We start from the raw sequence: 18,084 nt of genomic DNA on the forward strand, positions 1-18,084 counted from the left end.
TGACCATTGAATGAGCAGAGTTGTAGAGAATAGAATAGAAGGATAAACTATTTAATTTTTTTATTCTAGTTGTTCTGATGTTTTCATCAATAAGGACTTGGTTAAAACTAACAAAGTATAAAAGTATGTTTACTGTACATTATTGTGTGTTTATATATTACAACATTGCATGCAGCACCACAGCATTATTTTGTTCTATAATCAACACAGTGTAGAATGCAAATGCCAATATGTGTTCTGTAGAAGCCATTGTAACCACTAATATAAAACAAACAGAGGATGAAAATATCACAGAGATACGCATATATTTCAAGCGTTGCTCAGTCATGTGTCAATGTGCTGCTGATGATTTGCATGTGGTGTGAATTTAGTTTGTCAGTTTCATGGCGGCTGCTATTTTGAGTTGTCAACGATGGCATTATTTACATACAGTACAATACTCTCAGCAATAATCAATTTGTGCACACATGATATCAAACAATATTATCTGTGGTAATTTTAAAACATTTCTTTCTGCCACCAAGGAAAATTAAATAACCCATAAGCACATTATAGCATATGTAAAAATAGAAAATAATGACAGAAGAGAGACAAATATCACTGTAGTAACATGGACAAAGAATTTACTAAAGGTAATTTTAACCTCAAAATTTGCAAGTTAATATTGTATATACATTGAAAGGTGTGTTGCGTGCATGAAGAGAATAGCAGCAAATATGTCACTGCACATGAACAGGAGGTGTGAAATTTTGTTAGATAGATAGTCAGACACACAGACACACACACATGCAAACATACATGCACATACAAACATACATACATTTGTGATTTATGATGTGTGTGACTACAGGTACACGCCTGCCAGGTACACAATCATTTGTTTCCACACAGCTGCACCCAACAGTGGTTATGATGGGAAGAAGGAAGTGAAACTGTTCTTCTTTAAGTCACAAGTGGAAAAGTATTGAGTGTCTAAGACTACCATGCATGACAGTGTTTGACCTCTAATGACATTAACTCAAATCACAATGTGCAACTGCTAAAAAACAGGACTTTTTTATTCACAACAAAATGTCAAAAAAACAAAACAAATCGAAAATGACAAATGAGGCACTTGTACAGAGAGGCACTATTGATGAAGGGGACCAAGCCATAATAATTAAAGTGTGCATACATTAAGTGTGCATAAAAACATAGACTAATACGGTATAATGATATATTATTTAGATAATAATGTACATGTACATGTCATACACGTACTGTATGAATTCAAAAGCTTAGTAACATAGTAGTAAAACATATTCAATGTAGGACAGTGAATACTGAAAAACAACAATGTGTGGATTTCTGTAATCAGATCAGATGATCTGATTCGAGTGCAAAGAAACAGCTTACAGCTGTCTCCATGGAAACAAGCAGGAGGCAATGAAAGGCTCTTTGTGTGCATATGTGACATATGAAATATGTATGTCTGAAGGGACAGAGATAGAAAACAATCCCCCATTCTATGTTTTATTTTTAATTCTAAACTATACTAGGACTCGCAAAATGCGAAAGCACAATAATAATATTGTTGTATATTCTATGCTTGTTCTATTGTGCCTTCTGCAATATACACAGTATAAGAAGCCAAGTCATGATAATGGGAACTTCAGGCAGATATCACAGTGACTGAAATGTTTTAGGAGCCGATTCTCATATCAATAACCTCTTGCAGAGACTCCCTTTGGTCCTTGACATTGTAGATCAGCTTGAAATAACAGCAGTGAGGTCAGCACCGAGACATTTCTCTTAATAATCCAAAACTAAATATATACCAAATAAATAAAGAAGATTTGAAAGAAGATTTAAAATGCGCATTGATTTGTGTACAAACATATCAGCGATCTACTTTTAGTGCATCAATAGACGCACTGATGACACACAAAGAGACGTCATTGGCGCCTAATTATCCGTGACACTGGATGACAGTTAAGTTTTTCTAGGCGGTCATGATGAACACAGTGGTTCTAATGAACCATTCTGATGCCTAAAAAATCGTTATCACTAGAAACTGGTTGAGTGGACGTGTGCCACTGTGACTTTGGGTACATGGGTGACATCACAGAGGCTTAATGTGCACTCTTTTTGACCCCGCTGTCCAAACACGCACAGCCTCTGAAGAATAACGAGGAGGCAGGCGAAACAAATCTATCAGTTCTCAAATTAAGCTCCCATCAACCTGCCGTCGTATCGAGCGCAGTGACCTCTCAACGCATGAATAAATCAGTAATCTCGTTCCATTCACCACCTCCTGATTGCTTCCTACAAGTCCTCCACAGCCTAAACAGATCAATACAGATTCTCGGGTTAAACGTAAGAGCATCTGCCCTCTTCAATATACATACTGGAAAAACAGCTGTTCAAAGAGATGTTAACATGTTAGTTAATGGAATTCTGTTATATTTCCCACCAGGAAATTATATATTATAGATTATAATATTTTAATATCATTATTATTATTTAACCACCCAACAGTTCTTCTTGTCATCACTTTCTTGACCAGCCATGATAACAAGTGGCCTAATAGATAAAGACATGTTTTGAAAATCACAAATAATAAATAATATGTGACTGCTATATGTGTGTGTATATATATGTTTAGTGTGTCTGTGTGTGTGTGTGTGTGTGTGTGTGTGTGTGGGGGGGGGGGGGGGGGGGGGGGGGGGGGGGGGTTATGTGCTTTCATTTGATTTGATTTTAATGATTTTCCCAGAAATCCGAGGCACGATGAGACACAGTGAGAAAGACCGAGAGAGTGTGAGCGGGAGCTTCATTTACCATCACTTAGTCCCTGTAATGCAAGTTATAAAACACCAGAGTATTTACAGAGGTAAAGCTTGTATCAGGCTTCTCGTGCCAATTGAATTATTTACATCTTTCGCTCCCTCTCGCGCACATATCCCTCACACTTCCTGGTAATGGACTACATCATAAACAGTCCTGCCAGTAATGTTGAAAACGTGTGTGTGTGAGAGAGAGAGAGAGAGAGAGGGGGGGGGGGGGGGGGGGGGGGGGTGAAAGTGAAACGTTTCATTATTGTGTTTTTTACAAAAAATGAACTTTTTTCATTAAAGCACAGCTACAAGCGCAGGTGTGTGTGTGTGTTGTTTGATATACATGCAGAGATTCATGTAGTTATTATTCAGATTCTTCACCAACCAGTTACTGTAAAAACGTGCACAGATTTACAGTAAGCAAAGCAGCTTATGGTTGTGTTTTTTATTGCGTTTGTCTGGATCTGGTGAGACATTCTGCACGCTAATTACGTCTTAACTTCAATTCAGCCTAAAGCAAACGATAATGATTAATGAAGTTAATAGCTAAGAGAACAATAAATTATCTTAATAATATTATCCCATAGTCTGTCTGTTATAATGCTAAGCCATAATTCTCAATAAAGTAATATGTAATATATAACATGGTTTCCATCCAGAAAAATCATTAACATCCACAGTACAGTAGCTTTATTTACATACTTTTTCATATGTTATGCATTTCATATACAGGGTTGTGTCACGTTCATTCACGAATGGAACTCGAATGCATTGTAATGTGAATTTCATCAAGTCAAGCAGCAGAGTTGAGTGGGCAGCTGTGGATCCATCCATCCTACCTGTGTGCAGTCTGTGTCCATCCATCCTGACTGTGCTCTGCTGTTGTTGGCGTTGTGGTTGTTGTTGTTCTAGCTGTGCTTTTCTTTCTGCCTGTCCCCTCACCCCCACCGGTCCTGGCAGATGGCACCCACATTCAGCCTGGTTCTGCTGGAGGTTTCTCTTCCTCGTTAGGAATTTAAATGTACCTTTATGTGGCTACCATTAAAGGCTTGCTGGTTGTGGGATTTGTTGTGTTTAGTTGTGTAAAGACATAACAATTGTGAATTCACGCTATATAAATATAACTGAACTGAGTTGAATTGGGACATTGCGAGATTTATATTCTTTCATAAATTATAAACGTGAAATGCGTAAACTTTCCAGTCCTTAAAGTAAAGTAGACCGGAAATAACCCTTCCAGTCTCATTGTCTCTTTACACACAGAAGTCAATAATCGATGCTTCAGTCAAGAAGCCCTCCTCTAAATTAGGAACGGCTAATTTGACCGGGCTATCCCTTTAATAAAGTAGCCCTCTACATAACGGAAGGGTCCACTTCACTCAAAAGGGGAACTCGTTTACTGCTTCTTGACACTATAGAGTTAAATACACAAAAAGGCACGTTAAAAGAAAACTATTAATCATATATGTGATTGCTGCTAAAACAGCAGATGCCCAATGAGCTCGACAATCGTCAGCAAATCGTTACGCGCCCTCTAGACGAGAGGCGCGCACCCCCGCGGGATTCTTCTAATTATAGCATCAGCTGTTCGCGATACAAAGATTAGCCAGCGAACGCATTGTTTCGCAGACGTGGTGAACGCGCGGCCCGTCTGCGGGTGAATGGGCGGCGGAGTCCCGGAGCCCACGAACACGGCGATGAGGGGCAACGTGTCGGCGTGAGGACGCGTCTTTGTTCGCCGCAGCGGAGCTCGTTCCCGGTGAGTGTCTTTTCCTGCCGCGAGAGGAGGCGTCGCGGACGCGGCCAGTGCAGGCAACACCTACTGCACGCGAACCGCCGAACTCGGCGTATCAACTACTCACCGCTAGCTAAGTGGCACCCGGGCTAATGATTCCCCGCGACGACGCGGCGAGTTGGTCCGCTCGCGCCATTGAAGCGTTTCAATGGCCGTGAAGCGTGTGCGGAAATTCCCGTTCGCTGCAAACTTGAGAAGAAGAAAAAAAATTAGCGAGCGAAATCCGTTATTCAGGGGCGGCTGCTGTCGGTTTTCCGTACGGACGCGCTCGCGCACAAAACGGGCCTCGCCTGCGCTCAGTGTCTCCGAAACAAACAAACAACAACAACACAATTACAAGCCGCGCTCGCCTTTTCTCGTCTGTCCGAAACGGGCTCGACACATTGTGCCAGACGCAGCCCGCGTCTGTTGTGACCGCCGTGCTTTTTTGTTTTTTTTTGTTGGCCACAGCTGGACACAGCTGGAGTCGCTCTGAAGTAGCAGCGGAGCGCGTACCGTAAGAAGCCGCTGAAAAGGGAGAACAGAGAGATTCTTCTTGTATCAAATCATAGGATGAGATCATTCAGAAGCAGCAGTCAGTCTGCGGACACACACACACACACACACACTGATCACACCCGTACGCTTACGCGCGCTGGCAGACACGCACGATGATTACTATTAATAGCCAAAGTGAAATCACTAGATAATTTAGCTGTCAGATCGCGACAGATCCCTCTTTATCCTTCCGTCATAACTTGACTGAAATGTCAGCCTCTGCTGCTGCTCATGGTGGCGGCCACAACGGTTTCCTTGCTCACGACAACAATGGACTTTTGGACAGTATTTCTCAGCTTACTTGGGTATAAACATATATTACTGGCTGTTAAACAACAGGTTTAAAAAAGCCTCAATTTGGCACCTAGATGTCTGATTTGTGGGGCGAATCGGCACATATTGGTCTCTGGCCCTTGAGGGACTGAGTAAGAAAGCATGGCGATTTGGAAATCATGCAAGCTGCCCAGGGGCAGGAATCGCATGAAACATTTAAGAGTAACCTGAAACGGACGATTTGTGTGACTCAATGATTAGCAACGTATCCTTTTCAAATCTACCGTTAAAAGCAAGCAATTATGACACGTCCTGATTGCATTGCAGCACCCATAGCGTCTTATTTGCCAGGTTGTTTTCCTTGAGTGATATTCATGTGAATATTTTCATGCGATGGTCCAACTTCCTTTGACAGACTGGATGTACTTCACTTGTGCGTTCACATACTAGATGTTTGCTGTGCAGTTTGTTAAATGACGATGTAGCGCGTTCACACCATTTTCGAGGTTGTTTCATCTCCAGGAAAAGGTAATGCAAGAAACAATGCTCTTGTCTCTAGGTGAAAGAAATGAGATTTCACTATGAAGATACAGTAACAGAATTTTATATTAGTGTCTTCATGAATAAGTACAAAACACAGAACTGTTTAAAAGTTTTTATTAAAGCTGCACCAATGGATTCATTACCATCAATGGATTCATTACAATCTAAAATACATTAAACATCAGGAGTAAAGGTGTAGGAAATGCACACTTGGAAATAAAACAGCACTTATTTATTCAGGAGACTGAACGGTATTGTTGATTTTTGAATAATGGAGGTACTTTTAGAACCAGATCCAGCTAATCTGATTAAGGGTGATGGACACAATTGCAAACTGTGTAAGAGCTGCATTGTGTTTTGCCAACAAACATAAATGGCGCTGTTTATTTAATTTAATCTAATCTTTGACTTAAACTGATGTTACCAATACTGTTATTGGTTCATTTTAAGCATTTCTTATTAAGCTGTCTCTGTGATCGTTATGACTTTGTGCTTATTTGGAGTTTCAACCATAAAACTTGTTTTTCATAATTGCTTTCAAATCACACAATGAGCTTTGATTTAAAGCTGGCTTTAAATGATGAAAACATAATCGTTGATCATAATAGTAGAATTTTAAGTTATTGAAAGCTGAGCAGGTGGTTTGTCTTTCAGGATTCTCCATGCAGAGATAGTTTCTGTTCCAGTGATGTTGTGGGTGTAAGGATCTATAGCTAGTGATACTTTAGCCGGTATAAACCTTTTGAAAATATATTATGACTTCATATATTGGGGTCTAACAACAGATGATCATAAATCATAAATCTTGTGTACTGGCTGATTCTGACACTGTTTTTTTACCTCATTGCATATGTTTTTATCTATTAACTGGTACCTAACCATTTATTTACTGGAACTGATGCCTTTCAGTGGTTCAGAAATGACATCCTGTGACCTTGGTGACGTTCCCAGAAACAGAAGTAAATTGTCAGGGTGGATTAATTGAAAGGTCAGTGTAGGAAATGCCCCCACTGTGTCCCAGCGTTACAGTTCTTAGTGAGAGCTTTGGGCTGTGCTTAAGAATTGTGTGTGGGTGGAAACCTCCTACACAGAACGTCCTAAAACACAGTTGAAGTATAAAAACAAGTAATGCTTTCTGACTACATTGGTTTCCCAAATGTGATTAGAGACTTGCAAGTCATCATTGACAGTTTAGGCACGGGTGATGACCCACAGTCATGTGATCTGCAGTTCATCCATCTATTAATCTATCTACACTTTGTCCCCTCTGCTAGGTTTTTTACGTGGTTCGAGTCTGGTTGTAAAACCACTGATGGTTTGGAACAAAAAGGAGGCGGGAGCTAGCTCCCAATTTGTTTCCTGAGATAATGCAAAATAGATATTTTCTAGACTCTAGTATAAGAACCTAGTCTTTAATGGGCTGCCTCTCAATAGATTTATATTTTTATTTATTTTATTTTTATTTATTTATATTTTATTTTATTAAAATAATCAAAACCATCAACACTCGTCCTCATATTCTGCTTAAAATTGTTTAATCCTAAATCAGAATGTTGAAGAGATTTATTTCTTAAAATCCTTGAACAAAGTATTGAGCAGTAACAAAGGAATTTTGCAAACACCTGCACAGTCAGGATTATCCAGGAAATTATATCACAGAGGGAACGTTTCCAGTTTTATAGATGGCACAGCTGTGTTAACAATGAAACAATATGAAATAATAGATGTAAGGTCTTGGATGTGTTGTAACTTTCTATTTTCTACTGTTAACTCAAAGCCAAGGTTTGGGCCTGGAAAAACCCCTAACATAGGTTTCTTTATTTACCCCATTTATAAAATAAATAATAGTTTTTCCCTTTTGACTATTAAAGTACTATAGATTGAGTGTCCTTTTGTTTTGTGTCCCCGGCCCCACAGCTGTTTGTTTGCAGGGCACACTCGCTGGCCCCCAACCCTTTTTGTTTAGTGTTGATTTGTTGGTTTTGGCTTAAATGTATGGACCTATTTTTTAAGATAAGACCACATTTCAAAATTCAGTTGTTAAGTACAGAAGCTCGTATGGCTCCTAAGTCAGGGCTGAGCTGCTGTAACTCGCAGCTACCTCTTTGCAAGCAGGCCTCATGCCTTAAAATGCCTTCTGTTGTGGTTTTGAAGTTAAATTTAACATATGTTTTGGCAAAATGTCTTCGGGGAAATACGGTATCAAACATAAATAAATAAATGTACAGTACTGATGCTGAAATCATTTATAAGAAATGGTGCAGAATAGCAGAGTTTATCATATGATCAAGGAAAAAATCCAAAATGTGGACTATCACATGATAAATTTGAGCTTTGCAATGTCTGAACACCTCCTTTCAATGACTGGTTAGTACAGGCTGTCTTCTCTCTTGTTAGTTACATTGAGTTACATTGCTGCTTTATTAAGCGAAAAGGGAAGTGCCAGAGCACCAAAAACACCTCTTGGAGCCCAGAGAGGCTTAATGTGAAGACAAAGACAAAGTTCAAACTCACACCATTTTACATAAGGCCTTGTAAAACAATAGGACAAAGGTTTAATCCCTTCACAACAAAATCTAGCATTACAGTCGTCACCTCCTACACTTGGTGACCAACCAAGGTTTTTATATTGTGATGATTTTTTTCTAAAAAATAAGTTGGCCTGCTGAAGCAGAATAGTTTGTAAAGCCACAGTATATAGCGTTCCATTTTTGGTTAGATGACTGGATTTCCCTTTGGAAGCTTCCACTCCCAAAGGAATGTGGGGTTTAACTTGTGTCTGTGGGTTATTTTAGTCAGCGAATGGTGAGTGGTGAGTCAGATGGAACCCACCGACCAGACGCACGGGAGGAACGCTGACACGCCCAGTGAGGGGGTGACCTTGCCCGGCTCCGCCCCCTTCACGCCCGGCGCGGCGTGAGCAGCACAGCTGGAGGCCGGAAGGCCGGGAAGGAAACCTCTTCCTTCCCTCTATTGTGCGGTGCAGGAAAGGATGGATGGTGGCCAGCTGACAGCTGTTTCCTGGTGGATGGAGGAGGAGTGGTAGCGTGGGTGTGTGCGCTCGACTCGAAAAAAAAAACAAGTTTTACAGCAAAATGTCATCTATTTATATGCCATTTGTGGTGTTTTTTCATTAAAGCCATTTGTGCCATATTTGAGATATTACATCATAAATGGATCATCGATTGGAATATAAGTGGTTGTTAATCACAGACAAGCTGCCGTATGATTTTAAAAGGGGTCTGCTTAAAAACAGTGAGCAGACCAGCCTTTTTTACAGTAGCAGTTAGGTGGATATTTACGGGTCTCTGTAGTTTTCGTTGTTGTTCAGTGCTCCTGACGCCACAGCTCCAATCATACACATACGCTGTCTATAAAAACTACAACAGCGATAGTGCGGAGAGATTAAACTAGAGCTGGTGCTCTAGTTTAATCTCTCCTAACGTGCTCTGGTCGTACAAATGATGCTTTCCAGGTCAAAGGCTGGGTGAGTGGTTAACCACTGCTTTTGCGATGATACTCATTGTGCCTCCATAAATAATTCATGCACATTCGCAGCCACTGGGAGCCATTGCTGAGCTACTGTATGAACAGTGTCCTATTTGGTGGATCAAAAATAAAATGTGCTCATTGTATATTTTTTTGGTTCATTTGGAAAGGCCATGTCAGAAAATGCCCAATGAATGAGATGCGACCACCAGAGCTTAGCCGCTGACCAGTGATAAGCACCAGATTCCTGCCAGACCTTGTGGGACAGCTGAAGATCCCAATGTACAGATCAGAGTAGTGTGTGACTCTTAAACTTTTTCCTTTGTTTTGCTTTCTGGCAGTCATGGCTGTGATCTGTCTCCATGGTGATAAAAAGCGGCTTCAATTGTGAACTTTAACACCTCTCTCTGTTGTCACCCCCCCTTTCGTGTTTGCTCTTTATCTCCGTCTCCAACCTTTCATTCATCAAGGCGTGTCTCGTCAACCACCTACTTCGGCCCGTTAGCGCCGCTGTGGAGGGGTAGCCATGGCAACCAGCGCCGTGCCAAGTGACAACCTGCCAACGTACAAGCTGGTGGTGGTGGGTGACGGTGGAGTTGGGAAGAGCGCGCTCACAATCCAGTTTTTCCAAAAGATCTTTGTGCCAGACTACGATCCCACGATAGAGGACTCCTATCTAAAACACACAGAGATAGACGGACAGTGGGCGATACTGGACGGTGAGTGGAACAATGACCCAGGCAGCATTCAACAATAAGGCCATATCTCATATTTACATTTGACTAAAGCTTAAGAATGGTAGGAATAGTCCAGAAAGTGTGTTCAGTAGAACTCATATATTCTAATAAATTGTTTTGGGTCAGTTAAACCATCTCCTGCATAATTTCATAATATATTTGTGTCTCTTCATCTTTAAGTGCTGGACACAGCTGGGCAGGAAGAGTTCAGCGCGATGAGGGAGCAGTACATGAGAACGGGAGACGGCTTTCTTATCGTCTTCTCTGTGACGGACAAGGCCAGCTTTGAACACGTCGACCGCTTCCATCAGCTCATACTACGGGTCAAAGACAGGTAAGTCGGCGCAGCACAGCTGAAGTGGTGCATCATGGGTATGATGAAGCCTTGGTTGTAATTTCTGTTTGTAGGAATGTGATGAAGGAAAGGAAGCATAGTTTTGTCATCTACTCGGCTTCTCCTTTTTTAAGGGAGGTAGATTTCCTGCACCTTTTAGTTATGACTGGTCAGATAAGTTCTGTTGGCCTTGACGGCATTTGACTAATCAGCTTATTTATGAATAAATTCAAACCAGATGAACATTTTTATTGCTGTGACTAAGCTGTGTGTCCACGCATATGGTAGTTTTACTAAGTCAAAGAGAGATTTGCAAAAAGAAGAAGTAGGTCAGGACACCCCTGCAATGAGAGATCCCCTGACCTGTGAAACCACCCTCTATAGAAACAAAAAGAGAAGTGTCCATTTCTGTTTGCGAGCGTCTCTGACTCTTGAATGACACACATGTCAGGGTGTCTTCCTTGCCTCACTCCTACTGCTGCAGGTCACTTGCATGAAATGCCATTGTCTTTTACTTAGAGTGTCAGTTTTGAGAGCAGACAAGTGACTCACAGCAAACAAATATAGAAACTAGAAATGAGCACGTTGTCCAGAGGTCTTGAACCTCGTATGTTACGTTGTGTGTGGTGTGCATAGCTGCTGTGTGCACATTGAGTATAGACAGCATTGTGGGTATCTGCCAGAAGCTTCATAATAATGTAGCAGTTCAGAATGTTCCTAAACGTGTGAGGTTAACTCAAGTAGTTGATTATGCAATAGATACGCATTGTCTTCACAAACTGCAGTTTCTCTTTCCACAGTAGTGCACAAGATACCAACACTCCTCACTGCAAAAGAAAAGAACACTGCATTTTACTATTTTATTTGTCGGCAATGCCAAAAAAGAGCCCCGTGTCCTGACGTGACCCTAGTCCGTCTATTGATTGAAGATGAGTGGAGTGTTGATTGTGTTGTGCCCTCTCCTGTGCTCCTCAGGGATGCCTTCCCCATGGTCCTGGTTGCAAACAAAGTGGACCTGGTTCATCTGAGAAAGATCACGTTGGACCAGGGACAAGAAATGGCTGCAAAGCATAGCGTAAGTAGCTCCTTCTGCTGATTATACGCTATGCGTTTGGAGTAGGAACTGACAGGCAAGGTGCTTCTTTCTATCTGACACAGTTAAGTCTATGGTCAAATTAAAAGCCAAAATAATAAAAATAAACTGGTTTAGTTTTGATTCTGTGACAGTTCATACTGTAGCAGAGAAAAAGCTTCAAAACACAGTTTTCTTTCTTGTGGTGTGTAATTGGTTTGGTTTGGCCTGGAGGAATGTAGCAGAATATGGCAGCCTGCTCTGCCACAAGCACATCTAAACCCTGGAATGTAACTTCTCTGGGCGTGTGTGACATGAAATGTTGTTTTTTCTGTTGTGGATCCAAGGACGCCTTCATGTGCTGTGTATGTACAACACTGAGAGAAGATTCCACTTATTGTAGTTGTCATCACCATAACCCTACTATTACCACTCGGGCATAGCCATTAACAGATCTTTTTTCTTTTTCAGATAACTTACATTGAAACCAGTGCCAAGGACCCTCCAATGAACGTAGATAAAGCCTTTCATGAGCTTGTTCGTGTTATAAGGTAGAGTTCCCTGTTCTTTTCACATGATGGTACAGTATGAATATAGTAATAAGATAGGAAGACTCATTCACTTGGTTGAATTGTGTGACAGCAAAACAATCAAACAAAATAAATCCTCGAGCTATTTCCTGTCTAGACACAGTCTCAGAACATTTGACCAACCCTTCTGTTGTTGACCAATAGCCATGTTATACAATGTTAGTACTGTACTAAAGCGGCCAAATACACAGCATTAGAGGACCACTGTGTTCACCTCGAGTCTCTAAGAATAGTATCAACAGATCTGTGTTACTTCATGCTGGGTCTGTAAGTGACTCACTGAGAAAACCCTGCTTGAAATGTTCCCATGGCTGATCAGTGGCTCAGTAAGTCAACACTGCCACCTGGTGGTCACAGTGTTATAACCAATAAAACAAAACTTCCCAGTCTTTTTAGCTTTTGTCAGACTTGTAATATGAGTCATAAGAGTGTTACAGTAACTGTTTGTTCTTCAACCTCCGCAGACAACAGGTGCCAGAGAGAAACCAGAAGAAGAAAAAGATGAAATGGAGGGCGGAACGTTCCACGGGTTCCCACAGGTTCCACTGCGCCATATTATGACCCCGCTTGCCTTTTCATCATTCGTACAGCACACAGACACGCACACACACACACACACACACACACACACACTTATATTACACAAACATATACACAACCGCATACCTTTTGGATGTCAAAGAACTCCCAGTTGATTCCTGGAGCACCCGAGGGAAGCGGGGACTTGACGCTTGCATGTTTGGATGGAACCCGGGAAGAAAGGATGTAACAACGGCCTTGAACTGAGCGCTTTTATCCTCCCTTCAGGTTCCTCTTTAACCGTCCTATGTGCATTCCACACAGATCTACAGCATGACTCAAACCTTGACTTATTTATCAAATGTGGCACAAGGAATCCGACTCTGGAGAAAACAACAGATGACACAATCACCCTGATTTTGGAACTTTACTCTTCTTAATAAAGGGAAGAAGACAGGGGAGACCCTCAAAGCAGTGCCTCACATCTGACTCCAAAAACCTGCTGAACATCACCTCTTATGCTTTCTGGAAGAAAAGCACCCGCGTGCTCCCTGGATTCGGCTCTTCTGTTCCCACTTCGTAGACTGGACAGGGATGAGGGGGTGAAAATCCGAGCGGCGGCCATGACGGTTCTCTCTTACGTGGTGAAAATAGATGTCGTGCGGTGCTGTTGAGTGGACGGCGAGTCCTGTGAGTACGTGGTCATGTGATGCTCTGGTTGTGAAGTGTCCGTTCAGAGACGATGGAGGAATGTGTTGTAGCGAGCAGAGGAAGCTGTATCATATCGGTCGACTGGTAAATGCTCTGATCAGTGTATTGTAATTATGAAGGATATTAAAAGGGCCAATGCAAGTGGTTGGACTTAAATGGAAATGTAACAGGACCCTCGAATGACACAATATTTTCCCACATATATATGAAAGAATACAACAGTTACCTTTCTGCAAAAGCTACTATTTAAAAAGAAGAAAACATTTATTGCAGATTTATGGTTCCCTCTCCTCAGCGGTTGCAATCCTTGATTAGCAGCAACACGAACAACAGCCCTCATTGTTTTTTTTTTGTTTTTTTTTGCCTTATGAGTCTTACTAAATGAGTAACCTTTTGTTTTGTATCTAAAATTAGGGAAAAATACAGTTTTATTTCATATATGTATAATCTTTGCAGTTTTACAAAGGAGCTGTAGGAAATCCTTCAAGAACCAGAATAGGCTTTGGAATTATGAACCGTTTCACGCGTGAAACAAGCTGGAGAAGCTGATTTGCACTGGTCGCTAACCAAAACAATGTGATGTCACTTTACTCCACGGGGGCTTTTCAGCGTTCAGGGCTCAGGCTGGAGAGTCGTGCTCAGATAAGGGGGTATGTGCTGTATCTGCAGAGCAGTTAGAGGGAACAAAGCTCCTAGGGTTTAAAGCCATGTTAACGTGCTGTCAGTCGGTGGGCAACCGTGCACACAGAACAACATGCATCGAGTATCATTAGGTTGTGGTCCGGAGCTGGAGAGAAATGTACAGTTTATTAACCTATGAAATGGCTCGTACTGTTACCGCTTCAACGGGGAAACTTCTCTTGTTGTCGTCTGGAAAGATTCCGGTCTCCTGAAGGAATACATTTTTGCACTTTTTTAATATGAAGTTCACACTCCTGTCGGCTCGTCGTACGAAGGAATTGGATGCAAAAATGAAATGACATGGCGAATGAGCGGGCGATGGGAGGTGGAGCCTCTGTGTATGCTGAAGGAAAGGTTCCAGGAGGTGTGGGGGGAGGAATCAGCCTCATCAAAGATGGAGTCACGCGTTCTACATCACCTTCAGTTAAAGGCTCTTCATGAAGAACACGTGGACGCACTGACCACGCGGCGATGATGCACCAGAATGTGGGGAACAAAAAAGGAAAAAAAAAAGCGTTTGACAGTGTTGCATCATGTATGTTTGATACCATTTTGTATTATTGATATGAAATATTGATATGATTCTTGCAAAATGTTTTTTAAACAACTGAATAATTTATTATTGTCTGTTACCTCAGCGTGTCCCAGACCTGGACAAAAAAAACTAAACTCCTACGTGGTTTCCTGTTTTTGTCCTTTGGGGCTGTCAGTGGTTCAGAGGCCTTTTGCCTTTGAGCCACGATTTAGTGGACCAAGAAGAAGGAAGCGAGCGAGTCCCGAGTACAAAAGGCTTAAGGACCTTTGATTCCGAGCAGTTTGTCATCAACTTGTAATTTATTAAGTGACGTTTTGCTTGTGTGTAATTTCACGTTCTGGAGTATTTCGTACCTTTGGGGCAGTCACGCCGGCAGACATCAGATCCGTCTTAAACTCAGAGTGGAAGCGTTTTCCTGGAGCTCAAATATTTTCTGTCCGGGTGTCTATTGACTTTTTCTTGACTATTAAATGAAGCACTCTTTTTTTTTTCAGAGAGGTTTTCATCAAACCTCATTGTTGAGGTGATGCAGTGTTTGCATTGCTGAAACTTTGCCATTACAACAGTCGTGTTTAACTTTCCACCAGTCGTGTGCTGATGTGTTTTGGACAGGTCTGTCGTGTTCTAACTGGCTGTGTCGGACTGAGGAGCTAGACGAGGCACAAACTAGCTGTGGCCTTTCCATCTAGCCTCAGGGGTTGATTATATTTCAATAAAAAAAATCAAGTATTGTGACCTTGGTTGGTGTTTTTTACCGGGTGAATCCAGCTCAAAGCCGACTAACCTGTGCGTACGGTGAGCGCGGCCACACTGGTTTCGAGAGTCACTCGCTTGTTCAGCAGAAGCTCTCCTCATTAATCTCGAGAGCCTTCACGGTCCATAGAGTTTAACAGTAAGAACGCTGAAAGCGCCATTTCGCCTCATTGATTTTAATCCCCCTTGGAAGCGAGGCGGGCTGGTTTTGCATCGCTGCTATTGATTTACATTCATGTTCTTTTCAGACTGATATTGGTTCAGGAAGGTGCTCAGTGGGAGACGAATGGCGAGAGGGTAACGCGCCGTCCCTGAATACGAGGACACCCCTCGAGTGGAGGTCACCAACCACACGCAGGTTCAGAGGTCTGGCAGTGTTGAGACGCTTCGACATGAAGAATCACCTCCTCAGTCCCTTTAGGTCTCTGAGAGCTGCACAGGTTCTACCACTAGGGGGCAGCACTTCTCCATCTCCTCCAGCAGCCTGCTCCCTCATCTGTGCAGCAAAGTGGACAGAGATGGTCCAAAAAAATAGCATACATGAATAAATAAAGAGGATTGTGTTAAAAACGTTCTATGCGCTTTTAATTTAAATGGAAACGAGCACGGCGGCAGAAAATAAATGTTAGGTCATTTTAGTATTAACGTTTGAGGGGACGCGCGGTCGTTGGAGCGTAAAGAGCCGGGACGTTGTCACATTTTGCATTCAATATAGAGATAGAATATAGAATACATAGATCTCGTGTTCCACCGCTGTCGCTGTCCACATAGTGATGTCACCGCAGGTCAGAGTTCACGCGGCCTCACCGCTCTCACACCCGCCGCTGTTTCTCAGCGACGCTGCATTTCCACGAGACGGCCTCATTATTCCTCGCGCGTGACAAACGCCTTCTGTTTCCTCCCTCCCTCCTCTGCTCAGTCATTTCTGCTCAGCAGGGTGCCTGGATTCACCTGGGCAGCGTTTTCCACCCGCCACCATTGCCTGTTTGTTTATCGCTCCCTTTGAACAGCCCGTGTCCCATTTTCATGGAATGAAGGTTTCGGGGTCAATAGCTGATTCCTGCATGTGTGTGATGATGACGCTGTATTAATACTCCACTAGAAATTAGCTTCTACATGACAAACAACAAAGTTGGTAAAACATAAAGACTAGTGGCCTTAATCCAGAGCTGCTCCTGCTCTGCCTTCCGTTCACACCCAGTGTAGGAATAATCACCAGAATAGTTATTTTTGCACATGCGTATCAGAGACCCCCCCCCCCACCTTTTTGGACGGCAGGGCCGAGTGGTGATGATGGAACGTCCCTCAGATGAATCCTCGTTAAACAACACGGAGGCCCATTCATCACGTCTCCTTCACCCTTTCGCTTGCTCTGCGGTGATTTACTGTACTGGTATTCAACCAGGAAATTAGCCTCTCCATCTGGTGATGACTGGACATGCATTTATGCTTTGTTTTCATAATTAGCATGCGGTTTTGCTTCGGATCTGTGCGTTTGGCCGGGAACGCAGTCGCCGTCCGGCTTGGACCTGAGTCGGTTGGAGCACTGCCTGTGCTGCTTGTTGTGCCACCATCACAATAAGCCTCTTAGAGTCCTTCGCCAGGAATCCCTCATAATTTCCACATGGAGCACAATATTTACTATCTGCATTGTGTAAATGCAACTGCAACGATCTTAAATCTTAATAAATAAATATACAGTTGTGCTGTAATACCCAAGTCACTGATGACATAAGAGTGATGTGAGGTCACTGGTGATGTCATAAATAAATGAGGCCGTGTTTCAGAAAGTGGGCTACATGAAAAGTATAAGTCATTATCATGAAATAGTATCAGACTAATATGTGAAATGTATCAAGAGATAGGACATTACAACTGAATGGGACATGAAAAATGACAGTGAGAGTGATGGAAATGACTTTTCTGGTCATGGTGACAACAAGAATTATGATTAAGGAAGATAATCACACGTCTAATAATAGTACAGACTTAGATCTACCACTGTTTTTTGCCATTTATTTCTAATCATAGTGGAGAATGTAGAGTTCAGTGCAGGTGGGTGAATGTCCCAGTCTCAGCACGGGCTTCAGTCATGAAAGGGTTAATGGCCTCACGCCCCTCAGGCCTCATTTCCATGGAGTGAAGTGTGAATATCTCTTCGTAAAACATGGATGAAAGCAGAAATGAAACAGGCTTACTCTTGGTGCAGCCCCCACTGAGACGCAGGGTGTGATGAGCAATCTTTCCCCCATAGACGTGCTGTAACAACACGCCAAATGCAGCACAGGAACTCATAGTGTGGGGTTTAAATGGTGTGAGGTACCAACAGTAGACGGATGCTTTAGTCTGAAGCTGCCAGAAAAAAGGCTTCAAACTGACCAACATGAGCGCCCCACGGGTTGAGGCCGCGACCCCCCGCTGTGCGCATCATCAAATACATGACTGTTATCAATATGGTGCCTAAAGCTCCAGGACCCAGTGTCTGTGGGTCATTTAATCAGGCCGGCGTATCTTTGGGAACACATGTAGGACTAATGAACTGAAACAGAAAGCCGCACCTGTCGTTGGCTCTCATCATTTTAGTCGAGGCGGCACGAACACGAGCTCCCTGCTGCATTTGGGCACAGCTGGTCCAACTTTCACTAGATTCGAGTCACCGGTGAACACTGGCATCAATGCAGGACCTTGTCAGAGTCGCT

At 42.5% G+C, this 18,084-nt stretch overlaps 1 protein-coding gene across 3 annotated transcripts; it reads left to right on the top strand.

The window, feature by feature from the left end:
- Window positions 1-4,417: 4,417 nt before the first annotated feature.
- On the top strand, window positions 4,418-15,960 carry mrasa (muscle RAS oncogene homolog a). Of its 3 annotated transcripts, XM_055505121.1 has the most exons (8): window positions 4,422-4,575; window positions 8,760-9,015; window positions 9,924-10,172; window positions 10,371-10,524; window positions 11,500-11,599; window positions 12,068-12,147; window positions 12,651-12,725; window positions 15,634-15,960. In XM_055505121.1, exons 3-8 carry the CDS (start codon window positions 9,980-9,982, stop codon window positions 15,698-15,700), a joined length of 669 nt encoding a protein of 222 aa, XP_055361096.1. In that variant the 5' UTR covers window positions 4,422-4,575; window positions 8,760-9,015; window positions 9,924-9,979; the 3' UTR covers window positions 15,701-15,960. The 3 variants fall into 3 exon arrangements, with proteins under 3 accessions (XP_055361095.1, XP_028992699.1, XP_055361096.1); XM_055505120.1 differs by lacking the exon at window positions 8,760-9,015 and having other exon boundaries at window positions 4,418-4,575; XM_029136866.2 differs by lacking the exons at window positions 8,760-9,015; window positions 15,634-15,960 and having other exon boundaries at window positions 4,418-4,575; window positions 12,651-15,367.
- Window positions 15,961-18,084: the final 2,124 nt, after the last annotated feature.

The sequence above is a fragment of the Betta splendens genome, chromosome 21 (assembly GCF_900634795.4).
Source record: "Betta splendens chromosome 21, fBetSpl5.4, whole genome shotgun sequence".
NCBI lineage: Eukaryota > Metazoa > Chordata > Actinopteri > Anabantiformes > Osphronemidae > Betta > Betta splendens.

What these genes read in the sequence shown, in the direction of transcription:
- mrasa (XM_055505120.1), top strand. Translation starts at nt 9,980, where the DNA reads ATGGCAACCAGCGCCGTGCCAAGTGACAACCTGCCAACGTACAAGCTG. An exon ending in ATACTACGGGTCAAAGACAG is followed by an intron (nt 10,525 to 11,499) that starts GTAAGTCGGCGC and finishes TGTGCTCCTCAG; the next exon opens with GGATGCCTTCCCCATGGTCC. An exon ending in AAATGGCTGCAAAGCATAGC is followed by an intron (nt 11,600 to 12,067) that starts GTAAGTAGCTCC and finishes TTTCTTTTTCAG; the next exon opens with ATAACTTACATTGAAACCAG.